General features: G+C 58.2%; 1 protein-coding gene and 1 long non-coding RNA gene across 5 annotated transcripts in view; both read right to left on the bottom strand.

The window, feature by feature from the left end:
• Positions 1–610: 610 nt before the first annotated feature.
• On the bottom strand, positions 611–5,213 carry LOC107512567. Of its 2 annotated transcripts, XR_001597321.2 has the most exons (4): positions 4,947–5,213; positions 4,135–4,230; positions 1,878–3,144; positions 611–1,620 (listed from the first exon to the last, which is right to left on the bottom strand). It is a non-coding gene; the product is annotated as an uncharacterized LOC107512567 (long non-coding RNA). The 2 variants fall into 2 exon arrangements; XR_001597319.2 differs by lacking the exon at positions 611–1,620 and having other exon boundaries at positions 1,818–3,144.
• A 3,301-nt stretch (positions 5,214–8,514) lies between these two features.
• Positions 8,515–21,350, bottom strand: part of DOCK1 (dedicator of cytokinesis 1) — a 326,782-nt gene continuing 313,946 nt past the window's right edge. For 2 of the 3 annotated variants that reach the window (XM_036222880.1, XM_036222881.1), the window contains 4 exons: positions 18,133–18,331; positions 15,006–15,159; positions 13,643–13,779; positions 9,562–9,657 (listed from right to left, as the gene is read on the bottom strand). In XM_036222880.1, the coding sequence (XP_036078773.1) occupies positions 9,562–9,657; positions 13,643–13,779; positions 15,006–15,159; positions 18,133–18,331 (586 nt within the window). Of the gene's footprint in view, positions 9,658–13,642; positions 13,780–15,005; positions 15,160–18,132; positions 18,332–21,350 lie in introns of all 3 variants that reach the window. The other variant, XM_036222878.1, reaches the window with a different exon arrangement.

The following is a 21,350-nucleotide window of genomic DNA, read 5'->3' as shown; positions in this document are numbered from 1 at the left end:
CGGTGAGCTAAGGTCGCAGAGGGAAAGGAGCCGTCGGCTGGGGCTGCGACGAGCCGAGGAAGGTCCCACTGAGGGGGAAGCGAATCGAGAGGGCGGCCGCCAGAAGGCCGGGGGGAGGGGGTCCCCCCCAAAGAGACGGGGCTCCCGGCGGGAGGCGGAGCGAGGAGGACTGAGCGCCGCCCGCCCATGTGACCACGGAGGCCTCGGTGGGGACCGAGGGGCCACGGGGACGTCGCCGAGCTGGGGAGGGAAATGCCGCGTGCGCTCCGACGCCGCGAGAGGTGAGGAAAGGCCGCTGGCGGGTGTGGCCGCTGGCGGGTGTGGCCGGTGGCGGGTGTGGCCGGCGGGGGTGGGGCCGCTGGCGAGTTTGGCTGTTACGGGGAAAGTGGCAGCACTGGGTGAGAATGGAGGGTCTCTGCGACGCGGGGGCGGGGGGTGGGCAAGGCTCGGGGGCCAGCACGAATCAGGGTACAGCCTCTCTGTCCGCTGGAGAGGGAGCTGAGCGAAGCAGAGAACCCGACACACCCCCTTCGTCCCTGGCCCAGAGGATGCTGCGGCTTCTGGGGTCCGGATCCGAACAAACCACTGGGGTCTTAACAAAGCACTACTGAACATCTCGTCCGTCTACTTTTTTCCACGCTGAAGGGGACTAGGGTAACAAGGGGGCACGCTTCCTGGGCCACAAAGGAAGTGGAGTGAGGGGGCCTTGGTGGGCACGGCCTCGTAGAAAACACTAGAAGACTGAGTACGCAGACCCGCAAGAAAGCTGAGCGATGCCAGCCTCTTACAAATAACGTGACCTTGAGAAAATTCCTTGGCCCTTCCGGGCCCCGCTCTGCCTTCACCCAGGAGCCGAAGGTCATGACACCCCCTCTGCAGCGTTATGGTGACAATTAAATGGGGCGTCGAGTGCCCGGGAGGGACATGAGTGGCGTAGGCTCACGAGGCGCACTCACCGCTCCTCTCCACGCCCGTGTGTTTCCGGGAATGTTGGCCTCGCCTCTTCCAAAGACAAAGAAGACCGAAAACCTGTGAACTCAAAGGGGACCACTCAAGCGCCACAGTCAGGGACTTGAGGTGGCAAACGGCCCGCCCTTCTGAGGTATCAGCACACCTGAGCGTCCCTGGGCAGGGAGGTTTAAATCTGCAGTCATGTGACAACGACATCGTCCACAACACAGAGCCACACAAGAAAAATGCTCTCTCAGATAGCATTTCACCTGGTATTTAAAGTGAAAGCAGGAAAAAAAAACAACATTTTTGTCAGGTAATTCAATCCTTATTCAATGCTGACGTTAATTAGTTCGAGCTCTAGTGGCCTCCATTATCGGAGTTAAGAAAATTAAACCAGGCCCCTAGCAAACGGATGAAGAAGGCGTAAAGAGGGAATTCTATTCTTTTCAGCATCTCTTAAGTGTCTTTGTTCGACAGGAATTATTTTATTGTCAACAGATTTGTTACAAATTTATGAGCCATTTTAACTTCTTTCTGTTGCATGGGGAACATTTTCTGGCGAATTTGAAGAAATTGTCCGAAGCAGACTCCTGCATGGCGGCTCCCTCACCCGCCCTGGAGAACGATGCTCTCTCCTCAGAACTTTATGAGGACAGCCACTTGCGTCTGTGGACGGGAACATAATATTTAGGACGTTTAGAAGTCATCTTCATAATGCAATAAATGGAATCAAACACCATGAGATTATTCGTGCCTATTGACCTATGAAAGTGAAGGAAACGACGTGACCACATAAATAAGGAAAGGAAATAAAGTTCCCTTTATAGGAAAAAAAAAAAAAAAAAAAAGCTTTACATCCCATCCTTGGTCACGACACTCCCAGGTTATTATTGGTTAATCTACTTTTCTTAACCGAAACTCACCCCTGACGTTTAGTAGAGGGCACAGCTACCCTCGTTACAAACTGTTAGAAGAGAAACTATGAGTGTCCAACCAGATGACCACATTGCATCCGTCCTGCGTCGGAGAACTCTAAAACAAGAGGAGAGCGTCGTATGCCCCTTTTCATTGCACAATAAGGTAAACTGAAACATTTCCTTTCGTGTACAAATGTCGTCATCTCGCAGCTGAGCTAAGAGGGTGGGAATTAGAACATGCTCATTTACACAGAGTAGCCCGGCAGAGTGGCTTCTGCAGAATGAGCTCTCAAGCCAAGTTATCAAGCAATGATTAAACGCCTTCTGTGTGCAGTGCCCCTAAGTATGCTTTTCAGTCACGACCCAGCAGATCCAGTGAGCACTCAGGGACTCGAGAGGATGACGGCAGCCTTCTGCAAATTAAAACAATCTCAAAAGGAAATTCCGCGTTTTAAAAATCCCTGAAAATGAGTAGCATAAAGAAGTTATGACCCAAGCTCCTGCTCATAAAATAAGATATAATAATATAATAAGAATTGTCCTCATACAACATTCAAGAAAATGGTAAATGTTCTTTTTTGGAGACTATCTTGCATACACCATATGGTATTTTGCCGGAATCATATGGAACAGCCATCGATGCTAACGGACAAGCATAGGGTAACGAGTTACCAAGTAAATGCGCTGAGAATGTTACATCCACTGTGCGCGCTTGGCCACCACGGTCGGTAGCAAGTCGCCTGGTCCGCTACCTGTAGGAACCAGGTAATCGAGCAGGTCAGTGAGTGTCTTTTTAACCTCCAGCTGTCAGACTGCATTGAGACTCATGAAGCTTGATGAAGACAAACAGTGTAAAAATTTCATTACGATGGATCGACAAGGGCTCAATTTTAACCCAAAGGTAAATACTGTGCATTGATTGAAAAGTTAGCTAATCTGCATGTTTTTCTATAAAACATGATACCTCACGGAGAAAAACGTGTGCCCAACTGATGCTAGAGTTCCTGGGGTTGAAACACATTATCCGATAAATCCTTACGAAGTATATATTTGAATGATACATTATTCAACAAGCATTTACCACTCTGCGCCCCGCACAGTGCTAAGCCTGGGGACCCACACAGGAGGGCCGCCGGGCCGCCCTGGGGAGGAAGACGGCCGGACTCGGAGCGGATGGGGCCTCTCCAACCAGAGCGGTGCGATGACCAAGCGTCGGGAGGACCCAGAGGTGAGGCGGGAAAATCATTCCCTCTCCCCGAGGGCCAGGGAAGGTCTGTAGAGGAGAGGACGTGTGAGTTTGTCTCTGAAAGAAAACAGAGCATGACAAGCGCAGTGGGGGAGGGGAGAGAGTTGAGGTGGGCAACGCGGTGGCGGCGCAGAGCGTGGGCCCTCGGGGGCCGTGTTCTTGCATCGCGTCCTGCTTCTCTGGTGTGAGGACTGCGGAAGCGCGAGCCAACACGGAGCCTCGCCCCGGCCGCCAGCTGACCACGAGGCGCAGGGCCCCCTCTGCCCGCGGCGGGTCGTGCGGCGTGAGGAAGATGCGTGCGCCGTTTGAAGCCACTTAGGCGTCTGGGTTATTGATGCAGGTGCCTGACACACTGTCCCCAGGGCCGGCATCGTGCTAGGGGTGGCCCTCGCTATCACCTCGTTATCTCAGTGGGTCATGTCCACTTCTGAGGATGCGCATGCTGCTTGGCTGGGAAATAACCCACTGGGGTACGGTCTCCAATCTCCAGCACATAGATTTATATCATTATCCACATGACTAATATGGTGATTGATGAGGAGGAGGCGGCGTAGGTTTATTAACTTGCTCAAGGTCAGTAATTTGCACACAGAGTAAGCGGTGGAGTAGATTCCAAACCAGGCTGTCAGGTTCAAGAGAGCGAGACCTCAGCAGAGGTAAAGACCGGAGAGGCAGGACGGACTTCCGCCCACCTGTCCGGTGCGTTACCCCCAGCACCTAGGAAAACAGGCCCGTGCTTTACAGACAGGTGCGGCAAGCGCCGCCCCCTCTCCAGGGCTGCTGGGAGATGCGCGGAGGCTGCGCCCCACTCTGGGTTTCACCCCCGGGTGGCTGGGCCCGCCCAGGGGCGGGGCGTGGGGTGGGAAACGTGTTACCCCGCTTTTCTCCTCACAGGCAGCTTCCCAGGTCCAACGAGATGATAAATGCGAAAGTGTTTTGGAAAGTAATGAGATTAACAGCAAAAATAAATTATCAAAATAAATTATTATTTTACATGCGATAATAATTCACCATTACCATTTTCTTGGTCCCCTGCTAAGCGCCTCCAGGAAGCTGAGAGCAGTGATTAGAGCTTCCATCTCTCCGGACTCAAGGTGGCATTTCCCGCCCCACCTGCGAAATCCGAGAGGGGACAAGCGAGGGGAAGGGTGAGCACGTGCCCCGCGGGAGCGGCGCGCCCGGGCAGCCGGTTCGCCGTTCTTCGTTTTCTTTCTTCGGCGGCTCGTTCTCTGCGCCCGTGCAGTTGACGACAGGCTCCCAGCGTGTGCAAATGAGGCCGAGCCGCAGAGCGCGGCTGGGCGGGGCCGCTTTCTGTCTGTCCGTCCTCCCCCGCCATCCTCCCCCACGGCCTCCCCCGCCGTCCTCCCCCGCCGTCTCCCCCACGTCCTCCCCCCGCCAGCCTCCCCCGCGGCCTCCCCCGCCCCTTCCCTTCCCCGCTCTGTCCTCGGATGTCCCGCAGTCCGCTCTCCCTCTGCGGACGGGGTCGTGAGGACAGGTGTCCAGTGCACGTGGCCCCGACGTTGCTGCTGACTCCGGAAGCCCGTGCCCCCCTCGGCACACGCGCGCGTCCCCGAGCTGTGCCCCGGCCCCCTCCAGCCGCACGCCCTCCTCGGCCTGAGCTGGCCGCCCTCCCCGCGGCCTCCTGCAGACACCGATTCCTCGGTGACCTTGATGGAAACCGCCTCCTTCCACCCCGGACGCCTCGCGGCCCTCGGGTGGGGCCAGCTCGCCTGCTCTGTACTCCATCCCTCCCCGTCCTCCCGACGGACGCCCCCTGAGCGGCCCCGCCCCGCCCCCTGGGACCCCTTGCCTCTCTGCCGTCTGCTGACCTGAGGCCCCGCGGCAAGCTCACGGGCTGTGCAGGTGGCATCACCACTGGCGATGGCTGGTGGGGAGCGTCCTTTCTCAAGGTCAGGGCGGCGACGGGAGGAACCCGTTCGCTCCTGCCCAGCCGGCGCCCAGGGCGTGGAGGGGCTCAGGCTGGCCTCTTGGTCCGTCCGGGGGCACTTGTCCCTCCCTGCTCACCCCCAGCAAGAATCCCAGGGGCTCTGATGACAAGGACACAAACCCAAAGCCCAGCGCCACTTCTGGGTGTGGCTGGCTGCTTTGTCCAACGCAGTAAATCCCAGGAGCCAAGGCAGCTGTACCTTGCGGTCCCCTCCGCCCCCCCCCCCCCCCCCCCCCCCCGAGAGCTCCACCTGCCCCTAGGAGGGGGGAGGGGAGGGGGGCCACTCCCCGCCTGCGCTTGCTGCTACTCACGGCGCCGCTGCCCCTCCCCCCGCCCCAGTGTGCACACCTGCCCCGCTCTGTCCCGATGATGACCTTAGGACTAAGCTGTTCAGGAAGGAAAGGGTGGGGGGAAGAGAGAGGGGGCTGAGCTGTGCTTTTCGAACCACGAACTCCACCAGCAGGACCTCAGAAGCAATCGAATGCCGCCTGCATAGCCCGTGGCGAGGAGCAAGGCCGCTTGGTGAGACGCCGGGCGGCACCCGTTAGGCAAAGTGGCCCTGCTGCTTCCTGGGGGCGGCGGCGCCCCTCGGAGGCTTATCAGAGCTGCGGGGCGCGGGGACGCGCCGTCACTGCAGGAGGCGCGTTGCTGCCAGCGCCGCCGAGGGCGCCATGCCAGGCTCCACGGAGCATGCGCAGACCTGGCGTGCCCGGGCCACTGCGACCTGGGACTCGCTCAGCAGTGCACCAAGTTCACAGGGACACACTGCGGCCCTGGACTCAGGCCATCCACATGGGTCTTCATCGGCCATTCTCCACCGACTCCTCCATGATCCACCAACTCCTCCACGCTCCTCCACGCTCCTCCGTGCCCCTCCACGCTCCTCCATGCTCTGCTGTGCTCCTGGCACGTAGCTGTACGTACTCTCCAGGTGTCTTATAGAATGGCGTACCCAGTTAAGAGAAAGGATAAAGAATAGATGAAATTCAGCACTTCCCAATACTGAAAATAAACGTTCATTAGCGGCAACAGCTGAACAGGTGTCACTAGGTGACCGAGACTCCGGGAGCCCAGGGAGGTGGGGAGTGACGCTGGGGGGCCAGGGGAGGGGAGGGGCGGGGCGGGCAGCGCCTCTCGCAGGGCGGCAGGGCCATTTGCGCGCAGTCCGTGTGCCCCCTTTATGCTTGGGCCACTGCGCTGAATAGAGGACCTGGAGGAAACAGATGCTCCTTTGCATTGGTGAGAGACAAACAGGAAGCACCAATTCTCACTTATTTGGGAGCCAAGAGTTTCTGGCCCAGTAGGTTCCCTGTTAAATTTTTCTGAGTCATCAGCAACTAAACATGTTTAAATAATTTGGAAAAAGCCCATTAACCGGGAAAGAGAGAGAGAGAGAGAGAGAGAGAGAGAGAGAGAGAGAGAGAGAGAGAGAGAGAGAGAGAGAGATACCAGTAACCAGATTTTAAAAATAGGTAAATTACTACAAAGTAATTAGAGATAAAACTAAAAAGCAAAAGCTAAAATCCGTTACACCAACAAAGATTTCAGTGAACATGAAAGATAAAGGCCAATATCACAGAAGAATCCAGAGCTAAAGATAATAAAAAAGATCAAATCTTTCCGTAAAAGAATAATCTTAACATTGGTTAAGAAATAATTTCTTCAGATACTAGGAAGCCATCTTCAAGCACCAAGGGTGGTTTTTAAATAAGAAAAAAAGACTTTTTTACTTGTAAAATCGAACTTATATACTATCTTTTTTTAATAAAGATTCAAAGGAAGCGCATATTCAACTGAGTGATTAGAATGAAGAGGAACGTATTTTAAATGACGAGAACGCCTGTTAGAAGGCAGGAAAAGAGAACCCGAACTTGAGTGTGTGGAAGCCGAGCTTGGCCTCGAGCTTCCTGACGATCAGAGCGAACAGAGACCACAAGCCCCTCTCCACTCCTGTGTTAGTGGATGCCTTCTCCCTGGGTCACGTTACCCCGAAGTGAGTGGGAATTGGCTCGTGGGGGAAAAACAAACAAAATCTTGTCTTTGTTAATGTAAGAAGCATAGATAGACGTAAAGAACATAGATACATAATCTATCTGTACTGTTAATGAGGAAACATTAGGAAAAACATGCCTCGAAAGGCTCCTTGGGAGGCAATAATAAAAAAAGGTTGAGAAACACTGTTTCTGATTAAATGGAAGACATCTTTGCGTCTAGAGAGGCAAGTGCTGCCCCTAAACCTCATTCCACAAGGAACGTCCCCAGGACACACTTGACGACAGAGGTCACTTTGTCCTTGATCAGTTTTGCCGTCCCACTCTGATTTAAAAGGTGAAGACATTTCGTGTCTAGAGTTCGAAGTTCACTCTTTTGTGAAGACATCTGCATATTTATTATTTACATTAGGACATTTCCGTAATGTGTAAAATGCGTCATTTTCCCTTCCTAACCATTGTGTTTTTCGCATGCTTTCCAGCTCTAGACGTCAGTCTGGGATTCCTGGAAGTCGTTTGTGGGGGGTGGGGGTAGGGGGCGGATGTGGGGAATCCAGACGGGTTGTGCGGTGTGGGATTCTCCAGGAGGACTTCCTGGAGGAGGCTGTGGTGAAGGAGAGACCGAGAACCCAGATGCCATGCCAGAATAAAACTGTCATTTTCCGTGGGGCCAGGAACGATTTTTACGATTTTCGGTGACAGCTCACATAACGTGAAATGCTCTTTGAAAACCTCCCACCGGCAGGGGCTGGCCTCGCGTGCTCTCCCAGGCTGGCACGCCAATGCAGCTGTTTCAGGGCTGTGGATAACACCTCGGGTCTAACATGCTTGACGGGGGATGAATATTTACGTGGGTCAAAGAGAAAGGATTCACACAGAGAAAAATTCCATATTCCCATGTGTCTAAAATGTCCTAGGATGAACTGGATATTTATAAGTGCAAATAAATGGGGACAGCTACTCAAGAAGAGTAGACCTCCCCCGAGCCGTTTCAGGTCTGTGGCAGCCTCCCCGCCCCCCGCCCGGGCCCGGTCAGCGAGCAGAGAGGCACGTCCTTGTGGTTTAAACAGGAACATGTCTGGAAGTAACACGGGAGCGCACGTCACACGGAAAAGGGGAGCCTGTGGGCGCTTGTTTCTCGTCACCTAAGGTCCAGAGGAAGCTCTGAGGTCTGGAGCGTCTCAAGCAATTTGACAGAGCCCCATAACCAAGGGCCCCTCTCAGCTCGGCAGCTGGGACGGCAGGAGGAGGCAGAAGGCGTGCGGCCGGACGCTCTGCTGTGCGGTGTGCACGGATGGACACGCCGCGGCCCACGCGGGCCCAAGTCAGAGACGGCGATGCCCGAGGGGGACGTGCACGGATCCGAACGTGGGCCACAGAGCTGGTTAAGGAAGCAGAACAGAAAGAGACACAGTTTGTGTCACGCGGAGAAATGGAAACATCGTATCTCCGACACTGTGACTCTTTAAATAGCATTTTATTTTTTATTGTCAATGATTAACTTTTGAGCCTATTAGAAGAGTATCATGATTACAGTGAATAAAAAAATATAGATGACAGAATAAAAATATCAGGTTATACAAAGTTAGTTTTTTAAAATCATCGTCCACCAACATTTTCTGTACTTTGGAGCTTTGAGAAAAGATCAAAACTTAATTTGCCTTTTTTTTTTTTTCATTTCCAGCAGTTAAAAATTAAGAACATGTTTTGGGAATCACTTGCGGACACCTATTACGACAAAGGGAAGAACCACAGAAATTAAAACGAGTTCTAAGGACCATCATATATACACCTACTAGACAGAATGAGGACAAAAAAGAACTCACCCAACTAAAACCATCTCTGCTGGTTTACGTATCCTTTTTTAAAAAAGAAAAAAAAAAAGCTGTTTTTTTTTCCTAGTCCTAGTTATTTTTCTACTTGATCCAGTATTTTTAATAGTGTTTCCACTCCATAAATTAGTAACTGTTCAGTAGCTGAGAAATATACTATTTTAAATTATACGAAGGAATCGGGGGCTTCCCCCAGCGGCTTGTCCTCAGTTGCCTGGTGCAGGTTGAAGATCCATTCAACCCACGAGAAGTCACACCATCGGCTGCGGTGGGGAGCGTTTGGTCACACCTTCTGCACGTGTAAACAGGGGGCTGGCCTAGGAGAAGGGGAGGATTTGGTGACATCCTAATCTCTCCCCCTGAGCTCAACTCAGATCTTCGCTCATGTGTCATTTGGCACAGAAAGAAGGGGCTTCGGAGCGAGACTGAGGCTCTCTCGAAAACGCACTCAGAAGCCCCCGATTTTGATAAACACAACAGTACGTCCCAGACCCATATCCACTTTGCTCCCCAATATGAAAGGCCACATGCTGGAGGGCTGGAAACGAACTCTTTTTAAGGAAAATCAATTGCACTGTCAGGCATCGTGGGCCCACTGAGGTAAAGGCCGGGCACAGACAGACACGGAGGGGGAGGACGGGCGAAGCTCGCTCTCGCCGGCTCGGCGCGCCGCTCACTGCACGATCCCGGAGTCCACGGACGTCTGCTTGCGTGTGGTCTTTGGGGGCGGGGGAGGCGGGGTCTTGCTGGGCAGAGGCGGCGGCAGGTGCTGGAAGACATGAACACGGGACATGCCTGTTACTGATGCTCAGGCAGGACAGGAGCGGGCTCCAGGCGGGTCTGTGCCTGCACGGAGGCGGAGAGGAAAAGTCGGCCCGCAGCCCTGGGCGGGGCTCGCCCTCGGCGCGCGGGACTCGGGGCTGGCAGGCCGGCTACACACGGGGCTGGGCTGCCCCGCGACAGGCCCTTCTGGCTTCTCTGCTTAACGGCTTGTCACGAAGCACTTCGGAAGTCTGCCCGGCTCCCGAGAGGTGTAACGGCTGCTCTGTGGGTGGGAGTTTTAAATCTGACCTAGGGACCCCTGGAAACAGACTGGTTCCAGAACTGGGTGGTTTAAATGGTTAAGAGGGAGGGAATGTGGGCAAAGCAGGACCCCAGGCCACCCAGGCAGCTTGGCAGGGTCCCGGCTGAGCCTTCCTCAATGGTGAGGACCCACGGGTCCCTCCTCATGTCCCTGAAGATGCTCCTAAACTGTTCGGGGACAAACAGGCGCTCTCCAGGGGTGGGTGAGAGGCCCTCCCTTGCTCTCAGAACTGGAACGCCACAGGAGAGAGGCCATGGGTGGCGCCTGCAGCCACCAGGCAAGTGACCCGTCCGCATGGTAGTCTCTTTTAAAACTGCAGACGGAAGCGGATGAAGAAGGTTAGGGGGAAACCGCATCTAAAAGGAAATGGTTCGGCTGTGTCCCAATAAAGCTTTATTTACAAAAGCAGGTGGGGGGCTGGATTTGGCCCATGGGTCATAGTTTGCCAGGAACGAATTTACGACTGTAAAGGTGATAGAAGGAAGCCCCGCTTGACGGACCGGCCCGGTGTGCGCGACTGAGGGTGGCTGTCGCCCTGTCGTCTTGGGACCCCGGTGGCCTTCGCAGACACCTGACACGGAGGAGGTGGAGCCGCGTGTTGACCCAAGAGGGGGATGAGCGAGCAGGCGGACGACGGTGACGCAGTGGCCGAGCGAGGGGGGAACGGGCGTGGGAACGGGCGTGGGAACGGGCGAAGCCAGCAGGCGAGTCCCTGAGCCGCGGGCCGGCCGGGCGAGCCAAGGGGCGGAGCAGGCTGCGCGGTGCAGGCGGGACCGGCCGGGGTGGAAGCTCGGCGCACGCGGCTAGGCCGGGGCGACGGGGCCTGCGGAAGCCTCTGGGGGGGGGGGGGTCGCGCTGAGCTCCACGTGAGCAAAGCCGTTTCGCGGACAGAGGGGTGACGCGGGCGTCTCCCGGGCGCCTGTCCCCCGAATCTCCTCCGGATTCGCGGATGAGTCAATACGAAGATGACCCAGAAGTCAACGTAGCAAAGAGGATACGTGAGGAAAGCCAGGGCTGACCAGCGACGTCAGGGCATCGGGAGAGCAAGACAACAGGCTCCACGGCAGCGAGGGGGTCAAAGGGCCCCCCGGGGCCGACAGAACGGCTTCCAGACGTCGCCCCCTTTTTCGTGATGCAAGCACCGGCCTCGGGCTTGACTGCCCAGCCACCCACGTCAGGGCAATACACACGGGGCCGCTGGGCCGCCGGGCCGCCGCCCCTCACGGAGGCCCCTTGGTTTAAAGAGGTCGTTTTTAATAACTGACCATTTCGGCCACTCTTAAGTTTTAAATTCACCAATAAAGAGTGAGCCCACTGAAGCCTAGGCCCGGGCCTGGAGCCCAGGGAGAAGCGGCCCCCTAGCTCCCCGTGGCGTGGGCACTCTCTCGCTGCCACCTCCCCGTGTGGCCCCGGGTTGCCGTGGAATTTCCAGGTCCTGTGGATAATACACCTTCATCTTCTTCAGCTTCCTGACGGGGAGCTACCGTTGAGGGGCGTCCTGCAGTCATGACAAGCACGCCACGCTGGTCCGACCACCAGACTGGTAAGCGACGGGCTGAGACCAGCACGAAGCACCCGCGACGGTCACAGAGATCGGGCGCCAGGGGGCAATGGCGGGCCGGGCCGGGCTGGCGCGGCTGGGTGACCACGTGCTACAGATGCCCTTCGGGCCAGATGTGGGGACGGCGGGCTGACCACTGGGCAGCGGCACGAGAACCCAGACTGCTGGCCGTAAGGGCCGTTTTGAAAGAAGTGACCGCTTCAAGTGGCAGTGGCGAGAGACAGAGTCGAGGACAGGCCCGCGACCAATCGGCGAGCGTGGCGGGAGGACGTGCTCACACGGCACACGCGGCAGAGGGACGATCGGTGTCCTACGGCCGCTCGGGGTCTGCACGAAGAGGCCTCCCCCCCCGACACACTTCCAACTGCCACCCGCGGCCACGTCATCTGGACGCACGCTCACGCTGCAGGGCAATCAAGCGAGAAAGAAACGGCAAAGAGACTCAGGAAGTTAATCCAACGGAATTGCGACCCCTTTGTAAACGGAGCCAGAGCTCACTATGCCGGCCCCCTGCTGTCAGAACCACGACCAAAGAAACCGAGACGGTACGGGGTTGCTCCCCAGTCGACGGGTAACGAGAGTAGTCTGCCGCACACTTCCGGGTTCAGGACGTGCAGTTCACCGGCGCAGGGGGACCTGGGGGACAGCCCAGCTGTTCCAATAGAAGAAAGATATGACAATAAAGACGTGATCAGTCAGCTAAGCCGCTGGGAAAACGATGCCCCAAGCAGACGACGTTCTCGCCGGGTTCCCTGTGCCTCGTCTTGTTCGAACTTGTAATCAGTCAGTCTCCCGTTTCCATGGCTGCAGCAAACAATCCCAGCCTCCTGAAGCGCCGGCTCCCCATCGCGGCATCTCTAGGGACAGAGGGCCGACCTGAGAGGCACGGCGGCCTCGGAAAGACAACCACCCCGTCGGCATCAGAGACGCGGCCCCCAGTCCGTCTGGCTTTCTGCTACGAGAGCAACAAATCAAGTACGCGGGGCTGTGAGTGAGTCCCCGGCCTCCTTCGCCCCGCACGAGGTGGGAGACGGTAACAAACGTGCGGAGCGCCCCGTGAACACGTCGCGCAGGATTCGTGTTGTGTTCAAAGGAGAAGAACCTCAGAGGCACGTACAGCCTCAGGCTCTACGCGAGCCCCGTGGCCGCACGGTCACTATGTCGGGGCTGACCGGATGCACTGGCGGGAAGGAGGATGTTTTAGTCTCTGGACTACGCTGACTTCGGTTTACAGGGACGGAGCGGGGGCAGCCTGGGTGACTTGCCCAGGCCCCCCGCCCTGACCTCTGCACACGGCTGCGCACCGTGTGAGGGCGGCCTGGACGGAGGACCAGGAGAGGAGCAGCGATGTTTCTGGAACTGTCCCCGGGCAGCCGAGGTGCCGCTTTAAATGATGCTCCGGGGCGTTCGGCTGATACCTGCAGTGGCGGGCAGGCCCCCGGCCCCAGAGCACCGAGTGGGTCAGATGAGGCCACTGGCTGCTAGTGACTAAGCTTCTTCCGAGGGGTGCCAGCCTTGGGGACCAGTGCTGATGAACAAGGGTGGGCAGCCAGCACCCCGGATCTCAACGGGGAGCGGTTCCGAGGAGGCGCAGCAGGGGGTGTGGGGGCGTGTGGCCCCGGGGAACGGGGCTCTGCCTGGCCGGCGCCCCTCCTCGCTGCTCCTGTGCAGGTTCTCCGGGGGCGAGTGTCTGTCCCGCTGCGAGTGGCTCGTGTGACGGCATCGCCGCCTGGAGGAGCCTCTGGGACGAGGGCTTCTCGCGCGCCGGGCTGGTACCCGCCAGGAGCCCCCACGCGGGGTGACACGGGCCGGCTTCTTAAAGCCAAACTCCCTCGGCTTTTCAAAATCAAACTTCCACAAGAATCGCGCCTCAAGTGGAATGAATGACCTCAAGGCCACGGGGCTGGCCATCGGACCCTCCGTAGGAACGCCCGCCCTCTCCCGTCCGAGGCCACGGATGGCCGTGGGACTGACGACCACGGGTCGTGCAGACCGGAGCGGTGACCGCCAGGACCTCTTTCCTCACGGCGAAACCCAGGGCAGCCCGGAGACGACGCGACACCGGGGAGGAGGGGGAGACGCTGCGGACGCGGGGCCCGCCGGACTTACCCGCTGGTGGGGCGGCGGGGGCGGGGGCGCGTCGGGGGGCTCCGCCAGGCTCCCGTAGTCCGCAGAGCCGCCCTTCACGGGCAGGGGCGGTGGGACCTCGGCCGCGTCCGTCCCGGCCATGCCGTTCAGCTCCGCACCTGGAACGGGGGGGGGGGGGGGGGGTCACGGTCACGGCCACGTCCCCGCACGCCAGGACATGGGCGCGGCTGCTCCGCCCCCTCTCCCGGGGAGGGGCAGGGAGAAGGGGCGCTCCGTCCCCCGCAAACGCTGTCAGCGGGGCGGAGGACAGAGTGTGGGGGGGTCGGGGAGGCAGAGGGCAGCGGTCCCGTCCTCGTGGCACGTTCCAGAAAGAAATGAGCACCACAAGGCACCTAAACCCATCGGTCCCCACGGAGAAGCTGCCATGGGACCCCGGCCCCTCTGCCTCCGCGGCGTCTGAACACGGGGTGTCACCGGGACAGCGTCCGCCTGCCCTGTCAAAGCCCAGCTGGGACCCTGCACCCCAGGGCCTCCCTGAGCGGGTCCCTCGATGCGCCGCGCGGGCCTCGGGGCGGGGGGACCCACAGCTGCGGGGCACGCGGCGGCCGCTTTAAACCGGTCGGGGCCGGTGCTGCTGATTTCCAGCGCGAACTGAAACGCAGCTCTTTGCGTGCAGAGCGACAACCTCACACAGCGCATTTCCTCGGCCCCCGCGGAGACGGGGAAGTCATCTGTCCTCATTTTATGTTAAAGAGAACAAAATGGACGTTTTTGCTGACGGGTCCCTTTCAGCGTTTTCCTGATGGTCCACGTGATGAAAAATCCTTCATTAGGAAAACGCTTCCTAGGAGTCGTGGCGCCAGTTTCTACGGAAACCTCGCCGCTGAGTCTGGGGGGCGGCCGGAGGCCCCGGGCTGGACAGCGCCCTCACGCTCGGTGGCTGCTTGGTCACCTTCATGGTGGCACAATATGACATTGACATGCGGTTCGCCATTTTAACTGTTTAAAGTGGACCCATCGCTAGCATTTCTTCCACTCATCACGTGTGATCATCACCACTATGTTTCCGAAGTTTAACATCCCAATCGTGAAGTCCCCACTCCTCAGGCGACTCCTCCCCCCACCCCCAAACACACACACTGAGGCGCACAAGCGGTCTGAGAGCCCGGCCGGACCCCGGGCTGTTCGTCCAGGAAACTCAGCTGGCGCAGGACTGAGGTTTGGCCTCCTTAGCTGAAGTCCCGAGGGACACTGCCCGTGAGCCGGGTGCTCACGGACACCCGTCCCCGTCGGCCGCCGGGGAGGGACAGGGTCTCGCTTCAGAGGCTCCGGTCAAGGGGGACGTCACAGGAACTCAGAAGCGGAGGGGGGACGTCCCACTTACTGGGCTGCAGACTGAAGCTCAGCTTGGCCCGCGGGGTGACAGGAGGGGGCGTCTGCTGGGGGGACGGCGAAGACTGGGACACGGAGAAGCGCCTCTCGCCCCCGACGGCATTGATCACCTGGCTCTTCGGCCTCTGGGGCCGCAGGGGACTTATCTGCGTTGGAAGGACAGGAAGAGCAGAGTTAGGGTCTGTCGCGGGCTGAGTTGTGTCACCTCAAAATCCGCACGTTGAAATCCTGACCCCCAGTGCCCGTGACCGTGGCTTCACTTGGAAACAGAGTCTTTGCAGATGAGTCAAGGTGAGGTCACGAGGGTGAACCGAATCCGATGTGACTGAGGTCCTCGTACGGAGGGGACGTTCGGGCGCGGACGCACGGACGCACGGACGCACGGACGCACGCACAGGGGACGCACGCCACGGACGCACGCACAGGGGACGCACGCCACGGACGCACGCACAGGGGACGGAGGGGACGTTCGGGCGCGGACGCACGGACGCACGCACAGGGGACGGAGGGGACGTTCGGGCGCGGACGCACGGACGCACGCACAGGGGACGGAGGGGATGTTCGGGCGCGGACGCACGGACGCACGGACGCACGCACAGGGGACGGAGGGGACGTTCGGGCGCGGACGCACGGACGCACGCACAGGGGACGGAGGGGACGTTCGGGCGCGGACGCACGGACGCACGGACGCACGCACAGGGGACGGAGGGGACGTTCGGGCGCGGACGCACGGACGCACGGACGCACGCACAGGGGACGAGCGCCACGTGGACGTGAAGGCGGAGATCGGGGGCGGGGCGGGCGCTTCTGTAAGCCAAGGAACACCGAAGCTTGCCGTGAGCCCCGGAGGCTGGCGGGGGGGGGGGGGGGGGCGCGGGACAGAGTCCCCCTCACGGCCTCAGCGGGGACCAGCCCGGCCGACACCTTGGCCTCGGGCTTCCAGCCCAGATGGTACATTTGTCACGTCAGGAAATTTTATTTGTCCATTTCTTACGACGTGGTCTCAGGTCTTGGGGATCACACGCAATTCCAAACCACTCGGAGGCAGGAGTCATGGGAAATGCTGTTAATCAGCAGAGGAGGAGGACCCAAGCTGTCCCCCGGGAAGGGCGGGCGGGCGGGCGGCTCGGGGCCTGGTGCTGTGGCCCGCTGCTGGGTGGGGCCGGCAGCTGAGCAGGGGGGCTGTGCTGCGTGCTCTCTGAGTGGTCTGCAGAGGCGGGGTGCGTGTGGTCACACCCGACGCAGGAAGGAGGGCGGAAGGTTTAAGCCCTCCACTAAGTGGGGTGATTGAGGGGACACGAGTGCCTCCCAGAACCACACTGTGCCAAGGAAGCAGACCCCAGAGAACGGGCGTCGCCGGTCACGTGCCGCAGCGGGGAGCTCCCTGCAGCCTGGCTGGGCGCTGGCCTCTCCTTGGGTGGGCGTGAGTGTGGAGTGGCCACAGGGGATCAGGCAGTGGTCAGGTGCTTCTCCCTTCCTTCCCGCCAGACCCCAGGCTCAGAGAGCAACGGATGGTTTCGACTCCTGAGATGCAAACGGCACCGGGACGGCACCCGCCCCCACCCTGGGCATTGAGGAACTCGGCCAAACGTGAAATTGTCAATGATACGCAGATGGAGTAGGAAGCTAGCCCAGGCCCACGGGGTGACCAGAGCAAACCTTCGCAGAAGCTCGGGGTGGCCAGGTGGGAGGCAGAGCGCAGGGCAGCCCCAGAGGGCCGTGGACGTGGCCTCGGGGAGAGGGGCCGTGGCTTCTGCCCCAGCGAACCTCCCTCCCGGGGTCCCCTGCGGGCCCACCTGCTCGGCCCTGGCCAGGCACAGAGGCTTGTGTGGCAGGGCGAGGTGCCTAACTGCTCACAGGCCCTGCCGGCACCTGTCCCCTTCGTGGGACAGGGGTGGCTGGGCTGGACCGAGAACAGCAACTCTGGCCCCAGTGGGAGGTCAGGGGTCCTGGCTCCCGGAGCTGCAGCTGTGGTCACTATGAGAACCGTCACAGACCACAGGAAGGTCATGGTTCCGTGCTGACCTGGATGGAGTGTGTGCTGAGGGTGCGTCGGGTCAGCCAGGGGGTTGCGGGACACAATTTGCTGACCTCAGCCCGTCTTCAGCAGTGTCCTTGCCGGCAGACAGGGCCGCAGCGGGGAGGGACAGAACTGGGGCTGTGACGGCCGAGCGGCCACTGCGTCCTCTGACTTCTTCTCACACAGCTCTGCTGCCGGCTCGGCTTCCGGGGCCCCCGTTTTAACAGCTTAAAAGGAGCTTAAGCTTAGATGAAGCTGTCCTGAAGCCTTGCACAGTGTCTGGCCCTCAGTAAATGCTCAAAACCAGTCTGCTCACACGCCCAGCCAGTTACGACATCTCTCAGGACTTGAGACCTCTCTCCTGGGCCTCAGAGCAGGGATCTTGGCCAGTCCCTGAGCGGTCGCTGGCACAACTTTCTAGAATAGTAAACTGAACGTCGGGGTTCCTCAGAAACTTCTTAATCCCACCGCTGGAGGCCCGGCACCGGGGCGCTAACGCTGGCCTCTGGCGGGTGCCCGCCCCGCGCCCTGACACCCCTGGCTGCCAGCGTGCAGCAGCGAAACGCCACAGCCCAGGGGCAGCCGAGCTGCGTCCAAAGGCCTCAGCCGTGGCCTCAGGCCTGCCTTCTGCACCCACGCAGCCGGGCGGCCTGGGACACACGGACCACGCCCTCTGCTGCTCAGGGCACAGACACGCGGGAAGCTCGTCTTCTTGACGGCGGCCCCGTCCCAGCCCTTTGCCCAAGTCACTCTTCAGTCCCGGCCAGGACAGGTCACGGCCCCTGCCCAGGCTAGTGACAGAGGACCTGGGCACGTTCTTGGCCACCACACAGACGAATGCCCGCCTGTTTCTGGGGGGAGGGGGCCCTGAGCCTCCTGCTGGGGGCGGGCCCACCTAGTCCCTTTGGGAGGGGGACAGTGCCAGCCACGCATCCTCCAGGGAAGCCCCCCCCACGCCCTGGGACGCCCTACAGCATCGGGCCACGGAAGGGCAAGGCCGAGGGGGGCCCAGACTGTCACGTGACCGCTTTACGGCAGATTCGGCGACCTCGGATCGCCAGCCCTGCCGCGGAGCGGGGCCCGGTCGCGGGGCCGTTACCGTTTCTGAGAGGATCACGGCCTCGGACTGCTGCGGGGGCGCGTCAGCGGGCTTGAATTCTTTGTCGAACGACTCCTGATGCTTGCTGTTCCTTTTCTCCTTCTTCTTGTCCTTCTTGTCCTTCTCCGGGTCGTCCTTGTCCAGCTTGTCCTGGGACCTGGAGTGCATTTTCTTTGGCAGGAGGGGCTCCAGAGCGAACCTACGGGAAACGGTGGTGTAAATCTCTGGCTTCGTCCCAGGGGAGCACAGTCACCCACGGGAGACCTCAGCGCCGACGGGAACTGCCGAACCGCTCGAGGCCAGAAATGGTTTTGAGAGGCTGGGGGGACTCAGGGCGCACGTTAACCAAGCACAATGTTTGCTCATCACAAACAACAAACTGGGAAAAGCCCCACTGTCACGGGACGGAGGACACGGGACGTCTGGCTGGGCACATGACGATGCTGAACGACCCTGCTGACCTGTGACGGGAGGGTGGTGTCTGGGATCCGGTTCACAGGGAGCCCTCGCCTTTAAGGGGTCCATCTGACATGCTCACAGCTGCAAGGGGCCGAAGGAGGCAGGTGCAGACGCAAAGAAACTGCTGGTGTCTGGACTCAGACCCAGTGTCCGTGGCTAGTTTAAGATCCCAGGCAAGCCGGTCACTTTAACTTGGATGGCCCAGAGACGAGCCAGCTGGCTCTAGTTTGCAGGCGGGAGATGCCTTCGGGGCTTCAGCCAAGAACTAAGCTAGAGAGCAAGGGCCTGGATCCTAGCTCCGCCGCCTCCTGGTAAGTCTCGGCACTGTCTGACCGCCGTGGTTAGACGGGACGCCCCCAGTCACAAGATGAAATGAGGGCGCCATCGGCCGTCAGCCTACTGACACCAGTCGGCATGAAAACATGTCAAGGGCCAGCGTCCCGAGTAAACGGACCTGGGGCCGGCTTCTGAGGCACGTGCCATAGCTGCGCGTGCATCTGCACACAACTGTGATCTGTTGTTTTAATGCTAGACTGGGGGAGCAGGCACCCCCCACCCCCGTTTCTGTCCTGCTAAGTCTTATCAGGAGAAGGAAGAAAAATGGGTCCGGTTCTAAGACTGGAACCTCGTCCTCTGCATCAGGATAGACGTAGGCGAGAAGGCCGACGTGGATAAAGGCATGGAAACGGCTTTAAAACCTAACGGTGTTAACTCGCATGCAAAGGGTTTTCCCGAGAACCTCATATTTTCAAAATACGGCAGGTGAAAACGGTAAACCCTTTTATTTTTATTTTTTAAAATATTTTTTAGGCGAGGCAACCCTTGGTTGACCTCACACGCAGATTGCAAGGACCTTGTCAGCTTACAATCCCTTATTTGTCTGTCTGTCTGTCTGTCTGTCTGTCTGTCTATCTATCTATCTATCTATCTATCCGGTGAACAAATTATAAGGAAGAGAAAAAAGGTAGAGAGAGGAATCTACTGATTAAAAGAGAATGAAAAAGATACAGCCATCGGCTGCATGGCGAGAATCTTCTCTGGATCGGTGTCAAATAAACAAACTTGAGAAAACACGACACTTACGATAATTGGAAATTAACACCAATATTTGCTGATACTATGAAACAACTGTTACTTTTTTCTGTGTGATAAATGGTTTTTTTTTTTTAAGTTCTTAGGTTTTAGTTCACACTGAAAAATTTATGGATCAAATGACATGATGTTTGAGATTTGCTTCCAAACAATATGGGGGCAGAAGGGGGGGGGTGCGCATACAGATCGAAATAAGACTGGCCAGGGGCTGACAGTCACTGAGGCTGGCTGATGGGCACAGAGCCTCGTTATAATATTGTCTACTCTGCATATAACTGAATGATAAAAAACTTAAAAAGGGCAGACGAAATATACCTGGTCTCTCCAAAAGGATACATGGTAACCAATAAATCAACATCCATCAGGTATTAAATGGCGTCTATCTATTATAGGCAATAATAAAATATCTGTAGGGTTTTATTCTCGGTTTTGCAGAACTCGAGACAACTGATGTAAGAACAAGGGTTTAGTTTACTGCTGGACATCGCTGGGCTCAGGGAGAAGACGTGTGTTGTGAAACAGACAGGTCTACGAAGGACCATGCGGTGGGCGGGTCGAGTTTTAAATTTTTCACCGCGCGAGAAGCAAGGGCCCCGAGGATGCACCACGCCCTGCAGGGACCCCGCGCCGTGGGAGACCTCAGCTCCATGCCTGAGGGTGAACAGGAGCCTGGACTCTATCGCAGACGCCTTCTGGTTCGAGGTTCACCAAAGCCTCCCAGGGAGGAGCAGCGAGCTATGCTCACGCTCTCGCACGCGCCGCACACCACGCCTCCACTCGAAACCTCCAGACCGATTTCCGCCCTCGCCCCGAGTTCTCGGAGACGTAAAACCTTTTCCCAGCGCGCCTGGGGGTTTTCGTGGGGAGAAGCTGACTTCCATTTCTTTAGCTGTCTTGTTCTAAGTGACAAGCACCCATGATTTAGATCCCTCTAAATTGAGAATTTCCATGTGGACTTGACCTTATAAGTAGCAGACACTGATAAAAATGATGGCTAAGGGAAAAAACGGAAGTGTAGCCTTCTGCTCTCCACTGGGCACTTGGTCGTTGACAAAAAAGGGCACTCGGGGGCGAGCGTCCCTCGGGCGCTCTGCCAAGTCTGTGCCTGCCTGTCACAGGGCCCAGGGCCTGCGGGGCTGGGAGGGGGATGGTCACGAACAGGGCGGGGCAGGCACTCAGGGGTGCAGACTCGGCGCTCGGACAGTTAGAAGTTCTCCCCTGATGTTTACGTTGCAAGCCACGCTTTTCTTTTTGTAGAAGAACAAACTTTACATGTCTGCTACTCGAAAGCACCAAAAAAGCCAACATGCAGGTTCTCTTTGAACACTGAGTTGACGCGAGAGCCTCGGTGACGGCTCGACGGAAGCTCAACAGCCGACTTGGCTCCTACGCCCTTCTCGGCTGCTTCGTGCCTTCTGGTGTTTCAGAGCAAAAACGGGTCTCCAAAGAGGTTCTGCAGAAAAGAGGGGGCCCCGCCCACCCTCACGAAAGCCTGGCTGCGTGTGACAGTCCTGCCCTCCTGGTGTGACGTGACGGAACTGAGCCGGAGACGCACAGGACAAGCTGGCAGCCGGCTAGGACTACGGCACGCTTCCCCCAGGACATGGGAAGAGGGATGCGCACTCGCCGGAGGTCCTAAGATCTGACGAAACCCGGCCCACACTGGT

This window comes from Rousettus aegyptiacus, unplaced genomic scaffold (genome assembly GCF_014176215.1).
Source record: "Rousettus aegyptiacus isolate mRouAeg1 unplaced genomic scaffold, mRouAeg1.p scaffold_m13_p_6, whole genome shotgun sequence".
NCBI classification, from domain to species: domain Eukaryota; kingdom Metazoa; phylum Chordata; class Mammalia; order Chiroptera; family Pteropodidae; genus Rousettus; species Rousettus aegyptiacus.
This window is presented reverse-complemented; position numbering and strand designations above follow the sequence as displayed.